Raw genomic sequence first — 18881 nt, forward strand, 5'->3', positions numbered from 1 at the left:
CAAGCACTCTGCAATCTATATGGTCATTGTGAGTCCCTGTGTGAGAAGCTATACGATGAAGTTTTAGGGTTCCTCTCCTTTCCAGATAGTGGATTTTCCAACAGAGTTCTTGTTGAATCATGGAGTTCCGGATGAGAGATTGAAAGACGACAAAGAGATCGAAGGGAGGTTTTTTTGTCAAGTTTTAAATAAAGTTATTTTTATAAAGTTGTATGTAAAATAATTTGTAAATGGGTACAATGAGCATTTGGAAAAAATTGATGCAAATGGAAAGGAGGTTTTTGTCAAGTTTTTTAAAAGTTTAGGGGAAATATTTGTTAAAATAAAACTAAAGGGGAGGTTTTATGATTATCAAAAACTTTAGAGAAGGTTTTTATATTTTACCCTCAATTTTATTTGTATGTACAAGCTTCCCATGAACCAAAAGGTTCACCGGATGCGAGCTCGCAGTGTTGTACTATTATGTCAATTGAGCCCAAGGTAAATGGTAAGTTGGTAACAAGTAGACCTAGCTCATATCAATGGCACGAGGCTCCCCTAGTCCACTTTGCAAGTTTAGAGTCCATTAATTCCCACTTTTACTTTTGGGGATCTCCTCTAGTCCGCCAGTTGCTTTTCTTTGGTCTGGATCTGTCCTATATGTTGATCACTGAGCCTAGGGCTAGGGCTAGGGCAATCTTCTTCGCCTTTTACCAGCAGGGAGTCCTTGTAAATGATTTTATCTCCATATAACTGGGGCCACGGATCCTAATCCGTGCTGGTTAAGGGCACCCTAGGCTGTGGGGAAGGCCCATCTCTCTTTCTCTCTCTTACTCTATATTGCAGAATTAAGTGGCCACACCCCACACGACTCGAAAATCCCCCATTAGCCAAAGAACATCACAACCAGAACCCTAATCAACTAGAGTGATTAATTGACTCTTACGACATTTCTCGTGTACATTTTGATCACATGGAGCTAGAGTAAAATGGCTGGCATCCAATTGTGGAAATGACAATTTTGGGGCCTCTTTAAATGCAGTCATTTATGAATTTGTCCTGTTATTACCACTTAATTATTCAATTAAGGTAATGTATGTGTCCAAATTCATTCACCCCAGGAGTGAGAAGCCTCATCTCCCTTATGATGCAGTACTCTTACTTTGAATTTACACAAACATTATTAATTTATTTTGCCCAGGAACAACCTGCTGGATTTGGAAACAACTAATGTCAAAGATATATATATATATATATATATATATATATATATATAAGCAGTGAATTCACATACATAATATAAATATATGAGATTTAGAAGCTAGGTTGAAATCCATCACTAGCACACCCCACAATAAGAAGAATATATTGAGATTGGTATTATTAGTTTCGATTGGGGAACATTATAAAAGAAGCCAGATGAACGGATGATTGATGAGACGTAGGGGAGAGTAATTGACACAGTCGCAGGAAATGTTTTCTAGTACTTGAGAGATCAGTAGTATATATAGCTGTACTTAACTTAAAATTTCAGAAGGTGAGTGTGAGGAGTGGTGCACGTGTGTGCAGAAAGTAGAAACTAGAAAACCAAGATGGATGGATAGGAGTTCTGGATAGAACTCGAGAGATAGATGCGCACTGATGCAGTGGTGGTGCGTGCGTTCTGAGTCTTCTGACACGAAATTAAAGTATATACCATACGAGGGTCAGGCAAACAACAGTAACGCTCCATTTCTGCTGACTTGTAAAGTATGTTTTCTGATTCTTTTCCCTTCTCCCTCTTATTAATTTCCTGCTTCATTTTTATTCTTTCATGGTGAGAAAACAGTACACCAATCTACTTTGGACTCTGAAGTATTGGAGTCTAGACTTCCATCATAGAGTGTAGAATGTAGATATCGCCCGCCTTATTAGCTAGCTTTCTTCTATTTTATTTTCCTTAGTTTACTTGTTTTGACGATTTTTATGAGGTGTCCATGCATCATCTCTGTCATATATGGGTTCATAAATAAGAAAAGTAGATATCTTTTTGTGTTCTTTTCTCTGAGCTATTTTTGATACTCGATAAAATGAACCCTTTGTATTAATTTGTTTAATTTGCAGGCAAAGTAGTATATTTTTAACGATGGCGGACGTGAACAATTTGGTGACTTCGGGGTTGCCTCCGAGGAGTCCTGGGAGCTTGATGTCGAACGGAAAGCGCAGCGACAGCAATAATACCGCCACCACCATCTTTCCATCTTGGCTCAGCAGCGTGCAATGTCCCTCATCCCACAGTACATCGGCCAGCAATTCATTTGCATTGATCAAGAGACCAGAAACCTTGGATACTGATGACAAAGTTACTGATCCGACCCTGGAGAATGACAAGAACAAGAAGATCGAGAATTCATTGCCGCAACCAAGTAAAACTCCGAGTTCCGAGAGCATAGTGGCAGTCAAGACGGAGCCCAGTTTAGATACTGACGCCAAAAGGAACAACATGGACCAAAAGATGAAACGGTGGGTCGTACGTTTTCATAATCTCTTCATTTTTTTGTTTTTTACTTTGTCAATATATGGAATGGAACAAAATTTTAACCTGCTGAAATATTCCCCATCGAAGCTCAAAGAATTAAAAGCAGACATATAAAGAATGTATTTAGCTTTTCATGACAGAATCCTAGCAAATCGGCAATCTGCACATAGATCAAGGATGAAGAAGCTACAGCACGTAACTAACCTTGAGAAGAGAAGAGATTCACTGGAGGTATTACTTGTATTTCATTCCAAGTTTCCAACAATGGAGAGAATGTTTAATTTCATCATTAACCTTAATTTTCCTTAATTTTCTGTTTCATTGTCTTGATCTAATTTTGTAGGCGGAAGTAGCACGGCTATCTCCTCAACTTTTGCGCTACCAACATCAACGCCTACAGCTGAAGGTAGAGAGCACCATATTGAAGCAGAAGATGTCTAGTTTTATGGGAGAGCAACTATTAAAAGAAGGTAGGCACATACCAGCGCCATATGTGTATTGAATTGTTTATACATGATACATACATAATATAATTAGGTGGTTCTTCTATTATATTGACTATTCTAATTGGGTGTAGTTCCTTTAGTAAGTTCCCGTCCCTAAACCTATACAAGATCAATGTATCTTACATTTGACAAATTAATTTAAAAGCTAAAAATCTCAAATTCTCATTTTGTATTCATTGCAAAAATTTTTAGCTACTTTGTACATGGAAATAATTAAGCCCATTTTTATGATTAAGCTTTATATATTCAGGTTAAAATTAATTAATTTCCTAGTTAGTGGATATATATATATATATATATAGGGAGACAGCAAGGTCCGCTAGCTAGGCAGGCTACCTCATATTGAAGAGTTGCAGACTTGCAGCTTAGGGGCTGTTGGGTAACAGCTGAAGTACCTTGTCTTTTTCAATAAATAAGCTTTTAAGAGGTCGTGGGATCCTTAATGGCTGAAGATGAAGTTTGATATATCACTCTACCGTTGAAAATTTTATTATTTAATTATTTTATCAACTAAAAGACAAAGCAATAAGTCTAGCCATTATCAAATGTCCCCTTAGTCAAGTATTGACATTATATAGAAGAGGTGATGGCAATTAAAAGGTACGTTGAAAAATAATAACATGGGTTACATGTAAATGAGAGTAATGTTTTAAGGGATCTTATCATTTATAGGAGAGTAATGTTTTAAGAAGCTATGAGGTTAGGCTGAAAGTCCTACGAGGCAAGGTAGATCTAGCCAAACTTCCCTTGCTTTCATAGGTTTCATAGGCTGCATTTGGGAGGGCTTCTATTAAGCACTTTTGCAGCTTAGTTATTGCGTTTTGGAAGCCAAAAGCACCCTTGAAAAGGCACAAAAAGATTTTGATGAAGTGCTTTTTAACCCCCCCAAATCCACAAAACAACATTTAGAAGAAGCCAAAAAATTGGCTTCCAAAGCCCTTTTTATTAAGACGTAACCTATTTATGAAATGTCAAACCAAATGCTTAAAAAGTGCTTATCTGATAATCATTTTTTCAAAAAGCCCTTCAAACACAGCCATAAACATTATACCAGGCTTAGATTTTATTTTGAAAGAAGCTTAGCATATTTGCCTCGGGCCTCAATCTTTAGCTCTAAAAAAGTAGAAAAGGAAGTATTAAAACACAGATTATATATTTTTGTAGCTACATAGGCTACACAATTGGATTTCCTCCTCACAAAATTGATCCTCACACCCACCTCAAACCTTTTGCAGCTGTGCATTGGAACATACTTCCACTAATAAAAACATACAAGTATAGAGATTTTCTGAATTTGTGGCTGTAAGGGTCATGAGGTAAGTGTGAGGGAGTTCGCCTTTGGTCAATGCAAGCCCATGATCACACCGTTCGAACAACCTTTTGCAACCTTCATTGGGACTATCTCCCCATGAAATAAAACACATAAGTATAGATATATTCCCAATGCAAGGCTGTAAATTAAAAGTTGTTCAAACGGGCATTGCACTAACCAAAGCTGAACTCGGTGTGAGGTGTGAGGACCAATTCTGTGAGGAAATCCGAACTCATAGGCTACTGCTTATTGGTAAGGTTTCTTTTTAACTACAGATCTCTATTTTGCCATCCTTGGATTTTGAATAAGGAGGGAAAAGAAAATAAAAGAGAATAAATGCTAGTCACTTGCTCTCTTCAACAGTGCAATGCTTAGACCAAGTAACTTATATAATTCAATCACAAGCTATTTTATAATTGGGATATATAAAAGCTAATCTGTATACTTAGATATGTAATCATTCAAAAACGATGAATATTTATATGCACTTATTGTTCTTTTCCTCTATATTTTATTAATTGATTATTAAGCTTCTTGTCCTTGTATACTAATTTATACTATTATAAAGTGGATACTTGCCTTTTTATTTATCTTGCGCACATGCATAGCACGTGCCTCACACTAGTTATATTAAAAAGGAAAGGTATTGTGTTTTCCTATTCACATTCTGCATCATATTATCATCTCTCTTTCTCTCTAAACAAGGTTCAAAATACTGCAACATATCAGTGCATATCATATGATATTATCATCTTTTTTGGGCCAATGATATGTGAAATACCTAGAGTTGGGCAGCAAGATGGAAGAATTAGAACCTTGAATATGACCGCTTGCCTGGTGTTACTAAACAAGAAATGTATGTAAATATTACAAACTAGAACTTGGAGGACAATTGGATCTCTCAATGTTATAGTTTTAAACAAGAAATGTAAGAGGGTGTGAAACTTTCTTCTTAACTGAAATGCCATTGTTTTTAATTTTGTCATTCTCTAATTGTGAGGGTAAAAAATATAATTTGAACTACCACTACTTTTCAGCTCATTCAATTTTCTCTCATTAAATCTTATATTTAAGATATTAGCTGTCATTATCTATCATTAAATTCTATATTTGAGGTATTTTCTCATTTATAAATTTTATTAATTAGATCTACATCCAATTCTTTTAACAATTAAAATTCATACTTTTTAAAATCGACTCAAAAAAGAAAGCCACTAATCTATCTAGGTCATCATAGTTAAATGCTAAAATTTTCAAAATAGAAATAAATACAAAAAAATATAAAAATTATAGAAAATTGTGGGAACATCTCTAATATTATATTAATGATATTAAAGAAAAAATAAGTATGATAAACAATAATCAATAGAAATGAAATACATAATTTAAAACTGACTCAAAATGAAATTGTTTTCTTATTTGGTGATGGGTCAATAGTTCAACCTTTTAGGTCAAATGTATCAACACCTGATGTAATAATTAAATGATAAACACACAAACAAAATACAAAAAATTGTAAAAAAACATATGGGCACATTTCTGATATTATATATTCATCATATTAAAAGAAAGTAAGCATGATAAATAAGAATTATTTTTTAAAAACATAAAAATATAAATGACTTTAGAAAAAAATAATTTCGACATGTTATTATACACATTTGCTAGTTTTGACAAATCAAGGAAAGTTAACAATCGTATTTGATAGATTTAACCTTTTTGGTAGCAGCAATTTTTAGTAATAAATCTTTCATAAGTTACTTTCCATCTCTTCATAAGTTCCTCTTATTTTTAGAGTATTAAGTTCTGCTATTTAAGGGGTCCTAACTAGGAAATGGTTTTGCCGAATTTGGGTCCAGTTTATCTTTTAACATGAATAGAAACTTTTTTCACCCCTAACGAAATACAACAAACATAAAGGACTACCTTACATCCTTAAATTTTGGTCCACCTTATATATCTTTTATGTAGGAGCCATCTAACAATGGGTCCCGATTCTACAAGGGTGGGACAGGTGGCAAGTTATAGGCAACTTAAACCCATAAATGGTCCTATGTCTCACAACCGAGAGGGTTTTCTGCTTGTAGCTCAATTTGAAGCTCTGAAGGAAGAACGTGAGAGGCTGAGGCAACTGTTGGTGTGGCAACAGGAGCAGCAGCACCAGCAACAGAGTCAGAGACAACAGCAGTTGAAATTTCAAGAAAAAGAACAAAAGCGTTTGCAGCAGTTGCAACAACAACAACAACTACAAGAAGATATGTTTGGGTTGAATCCCGTGCAAAACACTCTCCAAACCAACACTGTGCTTTCGGATGCTTCTAACAGTGAATGCATTCTGAGTCTGGAGTCTTCTAATATTGGGATCACTTCGTTGCTAGATCCGCTCCACAACTTCAAATCCATGAGCCTAGCTAGGTTCTTCTAATACTAGTGAATTAACTCTTGGATCCACTCAGATTCAATCCCTTGAGCATGGTTTCTTTTAAATCTTAACCATATTATTATTATTATGATAAAGGAACATGATATTATGGTAAAGTTTCAACTGAATCTTCATCTTTCTCTAGGTGGGTTGCATTTATCATTGACGGAGGACCACCAGCTCTATAACACAGCCTGAGTCTGACGGGGGGCTTGAAAGGAGTAGATGGTTAAATTATTTTATGTTATCTATGAATTGTTGGTAACTGGTATTTGTTTTGCTTTATTGTTTGTTATTATTGTTTTAGTGTCATTCTCTATTATTGCGTACAGCTGATTTATTGTTGGTCTCATTCTGTATTACGTTGGTCTAAAGATGGTAACAGCTTTCATGAATTACGAATAGTAGTATGATTAGTCCAGATGCAACGTCCGACGAGAAACTTTTCTTTATTTCTAGAAAATACGAAGAGAAGCATCTTCTCAAAAATCCACGAGAGTGGTTGAATTGTAGGAGAAATGACATTGTCTTTTACAAATTGTTCTAGATCCATAGTTGATTTTATTTTGGTAAAGCATGCTTAGTTCTGAACAACTTATGGCTTTTAAGAAAATTACTAGCATGCGCAGCCAAAAACGAGTAATTCTGGCTATGGGATATCAAATATATATCATCGCCAATCAGCAATGACTTTTGTTTGCAGCAAAAAAATATGTTAATTAAGATTATGTTTGGTTCAATTCATTTTTTTCATTTTTATTTAAAATAAAACTCTAAAATGAATAAGAATGAATAAAAATGGGCAAAATGAAAAAATATTACTATTAATCAAATGAATTCTTTTCAGACTAGAAATGCTTTATGTTGCTCATTCTTAATTATTCCACAAAAAATCGGTGTTGGTGGTCATAAACCACCAGCCCAAGTTTTCAAAACCATTGACATGGATGATTATTGAGGGATGGCCGACTGTCAATGTCCGTTGGCACAAGTTTCCACATCCTTGGCCGTGATTTAGACTAAATAGCCCATTGTTCAGCTCATTGAGACTCACTCAACAATGAGGTCTGATTCAGTCCTTACAAGACTATGTTCCCACTGAATGCACAGCCACTTTCAATCTTGTATTGAGAATATTTCCTTACTTATATATTTTTTACTCATGAATAGATATTTTGATACGCAGATGCAAATGGCTGAGTAAAAGCACGGTTTTGGACTGTATCCAAATTCTTCAACAATGCCAGAAATTTATTCATTCTGGATATGATAGTAACAAAACTAACAAACATAATCACATCATTGTTTCATGACACCTTTCCTCAATGCAGGTTATTTTAAGGGAAAATCCTCGATTAGTATCCTATACCAAAGTTTAAAGTATAAAAAATACAAGGTGTTTCTCAAAGGTAATTTTATGAGATGTATCTTGATACACTTTGGAAATGTATAGATATGGGTGAAAAATTAAAATACACATGGATACGCCAAAAAAAATCATTAAAAAATATGAACAACAATAAAAATGAATTTTATGTGATTATAAATAATTTATTTAAACATAAAAACCATTCTTTAATGATTTATATATAAAGTATCGGAATATAATTAGTAACTGTTGAAAAATAACAGAACTAAAAAGTATGTTGTGTATATATACTAATATTTATTAGTTAATATTTTTTTGAAGTCATTTATTAGTTAACATTTATTATACAGATTTAGATAATATTTATTATGTATACAAGTTAATATATACTTTAATTTTTAATAAATAAATATAATTTGTATTCATCTTATTATTATATAAATTTTAATAATCAAATTTTAGCATTTGTTAGGAAACACCCACCAAGGCAAGAAAAGATTACTTTAAGCATAAAAAAGCATATTGTTACCATAAGCAATTAAGGTTGGCATAGCGTTTAATTAATTATTATTGTAAACAAATGAATAAGGTTTGAAATATGTTATCTAATTTTCTTTATCAACCATCAAAATACCCAAAATACCCAAACAAGTGGCATGCAAAAGGACACAAATGCCCTTTAAGTGTCATCTAATTTTCTTTATCAACCATCAAAATACCCAAATTTGGCAATGGACAACGATCTTCTCTTGAATGCCAAACACCATTTTACCAACTTCAAGAGGAAGTTGGGAAGAGTTTGAAAGAGAGACAAAGTCCAATCAGTCTATATGCTACTTTAATTATAAATATGACTTTTTATCTTTTTTTACTGTAATGTGCACCCAACTTCTTCACCACCCGAAGAACCATGGCATGCATAGCAACTTGTGAGCTCGTGAGAAGGCAGCAGCCAAGCCCAAACCAAGCATTGGCGACTACCTATGCTCTAATTCTTTGTTTCATCTTCTTAAGGAAGAAGATGATGAATAGTGTTTTATTTTGGCACATTTTTTTACGTTTGGATACTAAATTGTCACATTTTAAAGTTTGGGGACCAAAGTGGCACTAAACCTAAAGTATAGGATACTAATCGTGAATTTTCCTTTATTTTAAACTTCTACTTCACTGATAATGTCTAAAATTTCCGCTTGATACCTCCAAGTAGGCCCCTATCAGACGGTCTTTTGTAAATCATATATTTTTCTTATGTAAAATTTTCATATGGCTGCCTAATTTTCAAATGAAAAAATAATCATAATACACTTGATGCCATCTAATCTTTTTTTCTAACTAGTAAAAGTGTACACACGTTGCACGTGGCCATATCAAATGATGATGATAATAGCTAGTTAGCAACCAAATGATCTTACTGGTTGAACCATTAACCTATTTAACCAGGAAAATGGACTATGATTAAGACATTAATTCTCTTTGTATTTTAGACATTTCTATCTTTACTAACAATAATTCTTATTTTTCAAACATATTTTTGTTTAATATGAAAAATATATAATATTAATGCATGTTAGAATTTTTCTACAAAATTTATAAAAAAATTCTATATTTTTATTTTTATTATTTACTTTATGAGATAATAAAAATTACTTATTTATCAAAGAGATAATGCAATTCCAATATATTGTTTGAACATTGGTTTTTAATATTGTGGTCAAATTAATTATTTATACATATAGTATATATATTATTTGTATATAATATATATGCTATTTATATTGCATTTTTGTAAACTTTTTATATGATGGAAATAGTTGAAAAAATTTTGTTTTTTATTTCAATTGTTATATTTTTATTTTTCTTTTAATATTTATTACTTTTTTAAAACATTAAATCAAATCATATCAGATTTGAATATCTAACATCTTGATCGGATTCGAATTCAAATCAATATTTATGAGATCTGGTCGATTGTTTGGATCATATCATATTTGAATATACCCTAGTTCAAATATGATTTGATCTGTTAGCATCCCTACCAAACCACTTGCTTATGATGACCTAACTAATTAAATTATTGAACCATTTGACATGATTAGTCGGGTCATGTGTTAGACATTAATGCTCTTTATTTTTTATCCTAATTTTTATCCCATTTTTGTCATTAATAAAAATAATTATCATTATTCACACTTTTTTATATGATGAATATATAATATTATAGAATGTACCCAAAATTATAGACAATTTTTTTTACATTTTCTAGAATTTTATGTATTTTATTATTTAATAATAACATCCATTTGACATGGATAAATTAAATCATGTATTCCATTTTTATTTTCATCATCGATAAAAGTAACTCTTATTTTCACATTTATTTTTGTTTAATATGGTGAACATATAACAATAGAAGGGTATCAAAATGCTTTATACAAAGCTTATATTTTTCTTTGAGTTTATGTATGTATGTATGTATTTAATATCTGTTACTTAATTATGACATCATAGATTGATCCATTTAATCCGGAATATTAGATCATTGACCTACCTACCATCTAGATATGAAAATTGTTTCATTTTCAAACTGGTTTTAAATTTTGTATTTCATTTATATCATTGATGAAACAATTATATTTATCATACAAATTTTTGTTTATATTATTAGTATATAATATTATAGGTGTGCCCAAAATTATTTCATATTATTTTTGTACTATTCTATTTTAAAAAAATTATTTTTAATTATACATCATGAGTTAACCTATTTGACTTGAAAGGTTGAACCACTAACCCATCACCTAGACATGAAAATGGTTTAATTTACCGTTAGTTTTAACTTGTATATTTGATGTCCTTCATTAATAAAATTATGTCTATTTTATCATAGTTATTTTTTAATATGATAAATATAAAATAATAGAAGTGTGTCCATTTTTTCAAAATTTCTTTTTTTATATATTTTTTGTATTTTTTATATTTCTAAATGTATATTATTTATTTATGACATCATGAAATTATCCACTTGACCAAAATGGTTGAAGTACTTATCCACGACTTAGATGAAAAATATAATTTCATTTGTAGGTTTATTTTAAAAATATAAAATTCCATTCTATTAATAATTATTGTGTATGGATTTATTAGTGGAATTTAATGATGACAAATAAAATTATTTTTTATATTTCTAAATTTATATTATTTATTTATGACATCATGAAATTACCCATTTGACCCAAATGGTTGAACTACTTACCCACCACCTAGACGAAAAATATGATTTCATTTTTATGTTTATTTTAAAAATATAAACTTTTATTTTATTAATAATTATTGTGTATGGGTTTATTAGTGGAATTTAATGATGACAAATAAAAGTATAAATGTTGGATTCAATGAGGGAATGTGATTTATCCAATGACTTAAATGTGAGAATTAATGAGAGGTAATTGAATGTACTTAATGATATTCTTTTAATTACATTTTATGTCATTTTAATGGAGATGAAATAAATTCAAGATGAGGGATATTTCAGTAAAGAAAATTTCCAAAAGCTAATACCTCCTCATTCGCACTTTTATAACTAGTATAGATATAAATAGATATAGATATAGATAGATACATGTAACAAAAAAGTATCCCCTAAAAAGAATCCCCTATCACATATTAACTATCCCTTCTCTTCCTCTATCCCAAATTAAAAAAAAAAAAAATGTTATACACCATGTTCTAAGAATCGAACTGGATTAGGAACCAAAATGCTACATAGGTCCTGGTTTTGCCGGTTAATCGGATGGTTAATCCATTCATCCTGTAAAAACCTGTGAAAACCATCATTTAACAGGAACCTAGAAAGGTCACCAGTTCCGGGTTTTCACAGTCCTACTGTCCGGTCTGGGCTGAGTTTTACAACAGTGGTTTTACAACCGATTTCGTTTGGTCTACTTTTGTTGACCTGTTTATTCGATTCAACTCATATATCATAAAAACAATAATGAAGCAATGAGGCACATTGGTTTGGTTGTCCATTGGTATTGTCCAAATTAAAATGTTAAACTAAGAATATAGTTGCAGATATCCAAGTGCTGATCATGGCCGTCCATTTAATTCACCAACACGATCTCATGCTTAACTATTTGTAACTATAGTGGACTCTTCATTTGTAGAGCAATGACATTTTTATTCATTTGTAGAATCACCACTATTTAAGGGATTTTGGATATATAAAATACACGTTCGAACAATAGCTACGTGTGATGGATAGGGTAGTGAATGAAATTGTTCGGGTAAGGAGTATGAAATCGTGTGATGGTTGAGCTGGTCAAGCATGTCACGTGGCAACCTCTTTGGCCATCCTTCTCTCAAGCCACGTTGATATTACGTATGACTAAGAAGGAGTATCTTGCACGGACAAAGAAGTGGACTCCACTGGGGAAGAGGAAACCTCCCGAAGATCTCGGCATACGCCCTCATTTCAACAACCCCGAAAGTCCTATCCATCTGGAAAACAAACACCCAACTATAAATGGGTATTCCCCACTCGAGGTAAGAGACTTTTGGAATAATTCTTTGAATATCTTTCTACACTATCTCTTCAGCTCGAACCACCATTATTTCAACATGCTCGACCCGACCATCTCTTTCTCTACCTAATTTGATCGTCGAAATACCTACTCATGGAACAACTCTTCGGGCCTCCAACCTTTTCTCCTAATTGTAGATCTCAGTGCACGGCATCATCCTTCCACCTCGGCCTCGTCTAGTTGGCAAGATTATCTAATTGTGTCCTTCGTTCGGAACAACTCCAATGGGACAGCATCAGAAATATCTCTTATTGAAAGACATGGGAAGTTTTTGACTATCAATATGATGAGGGGAGATTTTAGATAATTTCCCAGAATAAAAAACAAAAAGTGCAAAAGTGCATTTTCACATAAAATGAGAATGTGCTTAGGGTTGTTTGTTACTAATACATCTAGACTCAAATTTATTACAACAATGATTTCAAATTTGTTACAACAATGACTATCATTTTCTCTTTCTATCCTTAGGCCATGTTTGGAAGTGCTTAAGTTAAAAATAAGTGCTTATTCAAATAAGCACTTATTTGCATTTGGCACCCAACTTTTTCAAGTGCTTAAGTATAAAATAAGCACTTATTTTATATTTTGTAGTCTTTTTCTCTAATAAGCTCTTAAATAAGCATTTATGACTATTTTGTTCTTTATTTTCTTTTAAATTTTCAAAATATATCCTTTGAAAGCACTTCTATGAAAGTACTTTTATGAAAGCATTTTTACAAAAGTACTTTTACAAAAGCACTTTTAAGAAAATACTTTTATGAAAGCATTTTTACAAAAGAACTTTACAAAAATACTTTTACGAAAGCACTTTTATAAAATATGTTCATAAAAGTGCTTTTGTAAAAATGCTTTCACAAAAGTTCTTTCATAAAAACACTTTTATAAAAGTGCTTTTGTAAAAGTGCTTTCACAAAAGTGATTTTATAAAAGTGCTTTCACAAAAGTGTTTTTGTAAAAATACTTTCGTAAAAGTACTTTTATAAATTTCAACTATGGATAATTTTATAAGTGGTATTTTAAAATTCAACTAGTGACAATTTTGAAAGAAAAAAATTGAATAAGTGCTTATTGTATAAGCACTTAAAAAAAGCTAGAAATTTGGGCTTAAAAAATAAGCCCTTATTTTTAAAATAAGCACTTATTTCGGGTTTATTCCCAAACACCAATATGTGCTTAATGACCCAAATAAGCACATATTTTTAAGTACTCCCAAACATGGCCTTAATAACAGAGATGCAAAAGAGATCAAACAACTTGTTCAAAGGAACAGCACAACAATGACATTTGAACATTTGAACATCAATGGTTCTTAAATAAGCCTTATGGATTGAAAAGGAACTTTATTATGTTTACAGCATCCGGTATGTACACGTTTATAAACCCAAGCATGTTATGGTCAATACTCTGCAATGCCTTCATCTGTCTCTCTTGATACTACCACACTTGTTGTCCAATATTGATTGGAAGTTGGAACTTAAAACTATACAAGGAAAAATCCAGGAGAAAATCCACCGGAATATGAGATCTAGATCAATCTAGCCAGGCAGCTTGACAAAATATATGACTTGCAAGATACCCATAGCTCTCCTCCATCAGATTTCTTCATAGCAATTTTATGATCCAAAGCTTATAGCTGTGTATATACAGATATACAAGAAAAGGCCCAATCAAATTAGCATCAGAGAGGTGCTTGCAAAGCTTGAGATAAGGCTCAACATTTCCGGACTGTTGGATCCCTTTTCTTAATCCCCGCAGCACAGCTACCCTGTCCAAATACTAAGGATACAAATTCAAGTCAAGCATTTTTATGATTGTTTCAGAAGCCTCCTCAAAATGGCCACCTTTAATATATCCTCTCAAATAGCCATGACAAAGTTCGTTTCCTACTCCATGAGTTTATGGCATCAATCCTTGTAAGTAAACGTCCAACAGAACCAGCTTCTTTTTGGGAAGCACATATGGCTAAGACAATGCCATAAAGCTCTTGGCTTACCTCCTTACCCACAAGCTTCATTTCCCACAAGTGTCTTTCAGCCTCAAGTCCTCTTCCAGCACATACATACATTGCAAGAAGCCTCTCATGGACAAGTGCAATATGTGTGGAGCTTCCTTCTTGAAATACCCAATCAGACAATTGCACTCCGTCCCTCACAAGATCTGACTTACACTCCTCAACAAGTCTTTAATTTTCTAAATCGAGTTCAGCAACCAAACCGGCCTTTATGAAACCTTTTAACTTGCGTAAAACTTTGGATAACTCATTCAACTCTTTATCCACAGCTGTCATTGCTATAAGGTAGCTGTAGATCTCAGGTTTCAATCCACGTTCCCTGAAGTCAATAACCAATTTAACTGCACCGCGGTAATTTCCATCCACCTAAGAGAGCATAGAGAAAATAATAAAAATACTATTCAACACAAAACCTGAACAACTAAACTACCATAATGCGTTTGCTGAAATAACCAAAGCTTTAAGGCTACAAAGCATGTAGGATCTTAACCTACCACGTGGGTATTCAATGTATCCCTATACTGAATGACATTGCTCCACAGTATTGCAGAATCAAAAGCATTTTCTGCCACATGGAGGCTAATGTGATACATTGCAATAGACTCAGCTAAATGAATGAAGTGTCCATGTTAGACATGTGATGGATTATGATACTCCATTGATTCTTGAGAGACACTTCTACATAATATTTTATTCTCCTTGTTTAATTCACATAGATGAACTGCTAATTTACAGACGAGCCATTTTTCCTACAAACATTAAGAACAAAGATAAAATTTTAAACCTCTTTCTTTAAGCATGTAATGTTGGAGTTCAACAAAAATAGGGCAGCCCAGTGCACGTGGCTCCCACCAATGTAGGGTCTGGGGATGGACAGATGTATACGACCTTACCCCTGCTGCACATACAAAGAGGCTGTTTCCAAGATTTGAACCCTGGTCACCCAGGTTGCAATGGAGCAACCCAACCATTGCGCCAAGGCCCACCTTCTTGGAGTTCAACAAAAAAATTGATTAATAGTTTATACTTTTCTAAAGAAATGTCCATGAGTCTGTTCTTTCATCTTGCTGATTCAGACTCCTGGGCAATTGCAGGGTTCTGATTCCCATGTCAATCTCTGTGCAGCACTGGACATATCCAGACTACCCATTTGATGGATGATCCTCATGATTGGGTTCCTTTTTCGTAAGACTGCATATCCCACCATACAATGCACTTTTCCCCTTACAAGAAGTATTAGCCCTTGATTTATTTTTTTAATTTTTTGAATCAGGTAGAAAGAAAAGCCATGTAGGAAGATTATATATAGTAATATGTCATTTGAACTAATACCTGTCAGAATCATGTCTTAGAGGACTTTGAACCTGCTTTCCATACATCATCTCTTTCATACCCCCCCCCCCACATACACACATACAAATGCATACAACTTAACCCGCTTCTTTTAAACAGAAGATCTTAACCCCACCTCTCTCCACAGATCTATCTGAAACAAGTTAGACTGCCTTCTCCCACATCAACGGATGCACCATGCCTTCATGTCTTAATGCTTAACAAAGGCATGTGTTCCCTCCTACACCTATGTTCATCCTGCTTTGCCTACAAAGTTAACTTGGCTTCTCTCATCCACATATTTCTATCTGCAGCTAATAAGACTGCATTCCTGCACATCAGCTGATGTACCTATTTTCAGCTAATAAGACTACACCTATGTTCAGCCTCCTACTCCTCATGCCTTAAGCCTGCAGAGAGCACACATGCCTTGATAAAATGTACACCATGGTGCATGACAGTATGCACCAAATAGTCTGTATTTTAAAGAACAAAGTAAACCTGGTTAAAAATTATAAAAAAAAAATGAAAAGCTATATTTTCCCAAGTTTTATTACCTGAAACCATGACCAACACTTCTGTTTGCAATATTACATTAAGTATAAAAAACAAAGTTGAACATGTACTTAAGTCTTAACAGATAATAGTAGTTAAAAGGATTGCCATTTCCCACAAATGTGGTCTCCCTACCCTGCAAAGAATCAGTACTTAGTTGTTATTCTTTAGAATGGTAGTTAAGTACTGGATTTTTGTTAAGTTACCTTAAGAAAGTTACTGATAGGCTTGCCCTTCATCCTTTAGGAAACAAGACAGATTGCCTCACTACATATTGCTTAAGACAGTGGTCCTCATTGCAACAGACAGAATCCAAAATTACCCAATGTTGGTCCCAGATATCTTAAGTCTTGGGAGGGGTATACTGGGCATGGTCCTGACCTTTGGCATTTTTTCACACATATTGTCTGCCCTTAGCATTCTCAAATTTGTCAGTCTGAGATTTTACCATTATACAAAGCAATGACCCCTAGACAGAAATACGGAATCCAGACATACGTATCCATAATGGCACATACTCAATAGCAGGGGCCAATAACAGACGTAATTACAATTATGGGATCAAGCCATGAAGTAGGGAGCACATATCTCAAGAATGGACTCCTTGAACGAAATTACAGTTATGGGATCAAACAGGCAGACATAGAATGACACATGGGATTTCTTTTTCTTCTCTCCAACACAATCAAAAGAATCATGGAATTTCTAATCGATATATCAAAGAAAAGAGAAAAGTGTTTAAAGAAATTTACCATCATCTTCCACGCAAGATACCCAGTTGGACCTCCTTTCTGACCCTCTCGGTCGTCCACTGCATAGGAGATTCTCCGCCTCAGAACTTCCTTAACGAATAAAACGGCTTCCTCCTTCTTCCCCGCCTCCCAGTACAAAGATATTATTTTCTCTATCATACTAAAAGTCGGCTTCAGCCCGACGCAGTCCATGTCCACAAGAAGGTCAACCACATCTCCAACAACACGTTCACCCTCAATCAAATTCTTAAACCAACCGCACATTATGGAAACCATGAGCTCCATAGTCTCCTTATCGACCTTGTTTTCCTTCAGAAGCCACTCAAACACCTCCAGCGCAAACCAAGAATCCCTGCCCTCTTGGGAAAAGTAAACCAAGACCAATTGCAATTCCCGAGCGGAGAGCCGGTCATTCATATCCTCAAGAACATCGGCAGATTCTCTTACCATCCGTTCTAATTCCTCAATCGCTTCAAAGAAACCCTCGCTCATTTCATCTGCGTCGTCTCTCGTCACAAACCGATTCAATTCAACTGACCCAAACAACCTAAATTCCTCGATTCTACTCTTAGCAGCGAGAAGGGTAGAAATTCTTCTGTTGCAGACACTAAATGAAACCCCAGAACAACCGGAATTCCAAAAAGAATCACCTGAACTGAAGCGAGGGACCATGAAATGACAACGAGAAAATGAGGATGAATAGTATCAAAGAAAGCTCAATTCCATCAGATAAGGCAATCTATGAGCAAAAATAGCCATTTCTTATCTTCAATTTGGGGATTTCCTATCTACAGCCAAGAACATACTACAGTCTCAATTGTAAAGCTGAAAGAAATCAAAATAAAATCAAGAAAGATAGAATAGCGAAAAGACGGCCGGACGGCCGCCCTTGACACTCACACCTCCAGGCAACAGGCCAACACCAGCAGAGAAACTCGAAATAAAGAATGTTTTTGTTGATTTTAGGTAGAAGGGAATAATAAATAGACAGAGACGTGAAGAGAAGGAGACACAACAAATCCATTACCATTATCCATTTTCTATTTTTCATATTTATTAATTAGTATATATTAAAATAAAATGCCACGTCAAATCGTCTCTCATTTTTCCCCTTTGCACGTTTTTGCACCTCCTCTTTTCTTAAATTTTCTTTCTTTTCCCATCACTTAAATTATTTATTTTCCTAAAATTCCTCCTAAATTATCTCTCCACCTAAAAACATTTATTCGAAAACATTTTTCATCTTGTCTCTTCCCTCCCCCTAAATCTCACCTCTTCAAAGCACACTGACTTTTGTTGTAAGACATTGAGCTATAAGGAGTTTTATGCTATTTCTTCTTGGGTTAAGTCAGACTAAATCCAATGCAAGTATTATTTTTAATGTATTTAAGTCATTTAAAATTTATAAAAGGTAATTCAATTTTGCTAATAAAACAATAATAATAATATTTTTTATTAATTGAAAGTCTAATTAAATTATTAATATTGTAAACAAAATTAGTTTTATAAACAGAATTAATAAAAATTAGTAATCTTATAAAATTA

General features: G+C 33.6%; 1 protein-coding gene and 1 pseudogene across 2 annotated transcripts; one reads left to right on the forward strand and one right to left on the reverse strand.

Annotated features, from left to right (window-relative positions):
- The first annotated feature begins 1585 nt into the window (after nucleotides 1-1585).
- On the forward strand, nucleotides 1586-7158 carry LOC148870430 (uncharacterized). The gene is made up of 5 exons (XM_088967187.1): nucleotides 1586-1728; nucleotides 2083-2481; nucleotides 2638-2728; nucleotides 2841-2967; nucleotides 6403-7158. The coding sequence occupies exons 2-5, from the start codon at nucleotides 2105-2107 to the stop codon at nucleotides 6738-6740; spliced, it is 933 nt and encodes a 310-aa protein (XP_088823313.1). The 5' UTR covers nucleotides 1586-1728; nucleotides 2083-2104; the 3' UTR covers nucleotides 6741-7158.
- Nucleotides 7159-14154: 6996 nt separating this feature from the next.
- Nucleotides 14155-18283, reverse strand: LOC148870431 (pentatricopeptide repeat-containing protein At2g30100, chloroplastic-like; annotated as a pseudogene). Its single transcript, XR_016106774.1, has 2 exons — nucleotides 17337-18283; nucleotides 14155-15063 (listed from the first exon to the last, which is right to left on the reverse strand). The product of XR_016106774.1 is annotated as a pentatricopeptide repeat-containing protein At2g30100, chloroplastic-like (transcript).
- Nucleotides 18284-18881: the final 598 nt, after the last annotated feature.

Source organism: Nelumbo lutea, chromosome 2 (genome assembly GCF_056320005.1).
Source record: "Nelumbo lutea isolate HS-2025 chromosome 2, American lotus-T2T, whole genome shotgun sequence".
In the NCBI taxonomy this organism is placed as follows: domain Eukaryota; kingdom Viridiplantae; phylum Streptophyta; class Magnoliopsida; order Proteales; family Nelumbonaceae; genus Nelumbo; species Nelumbo lutea.

Coding starts and splice junctions, on each gene's coding strand:
- LOC148870430 (XM_088967187.1), top strand. CDS start 2,105: ATGGCGGACGTGAACAATTTGGTGACTTCGGGGTTGCCTCCGAGGAGT. Junction 2,482..2,637: donor ATGGACCAAAAGATGAAACG/GTGGGTCGTACG, acceptor TTTTCATGACAG/AATCCTAGCAAATCGGCAAT. Junction 2,729..2,840: donor AGAGAAGAGATTCACTGGAG/GTATTACTTGTA, acceptor CTAATTTTGTAG/GCGGAAGTAGCACGGCTATC.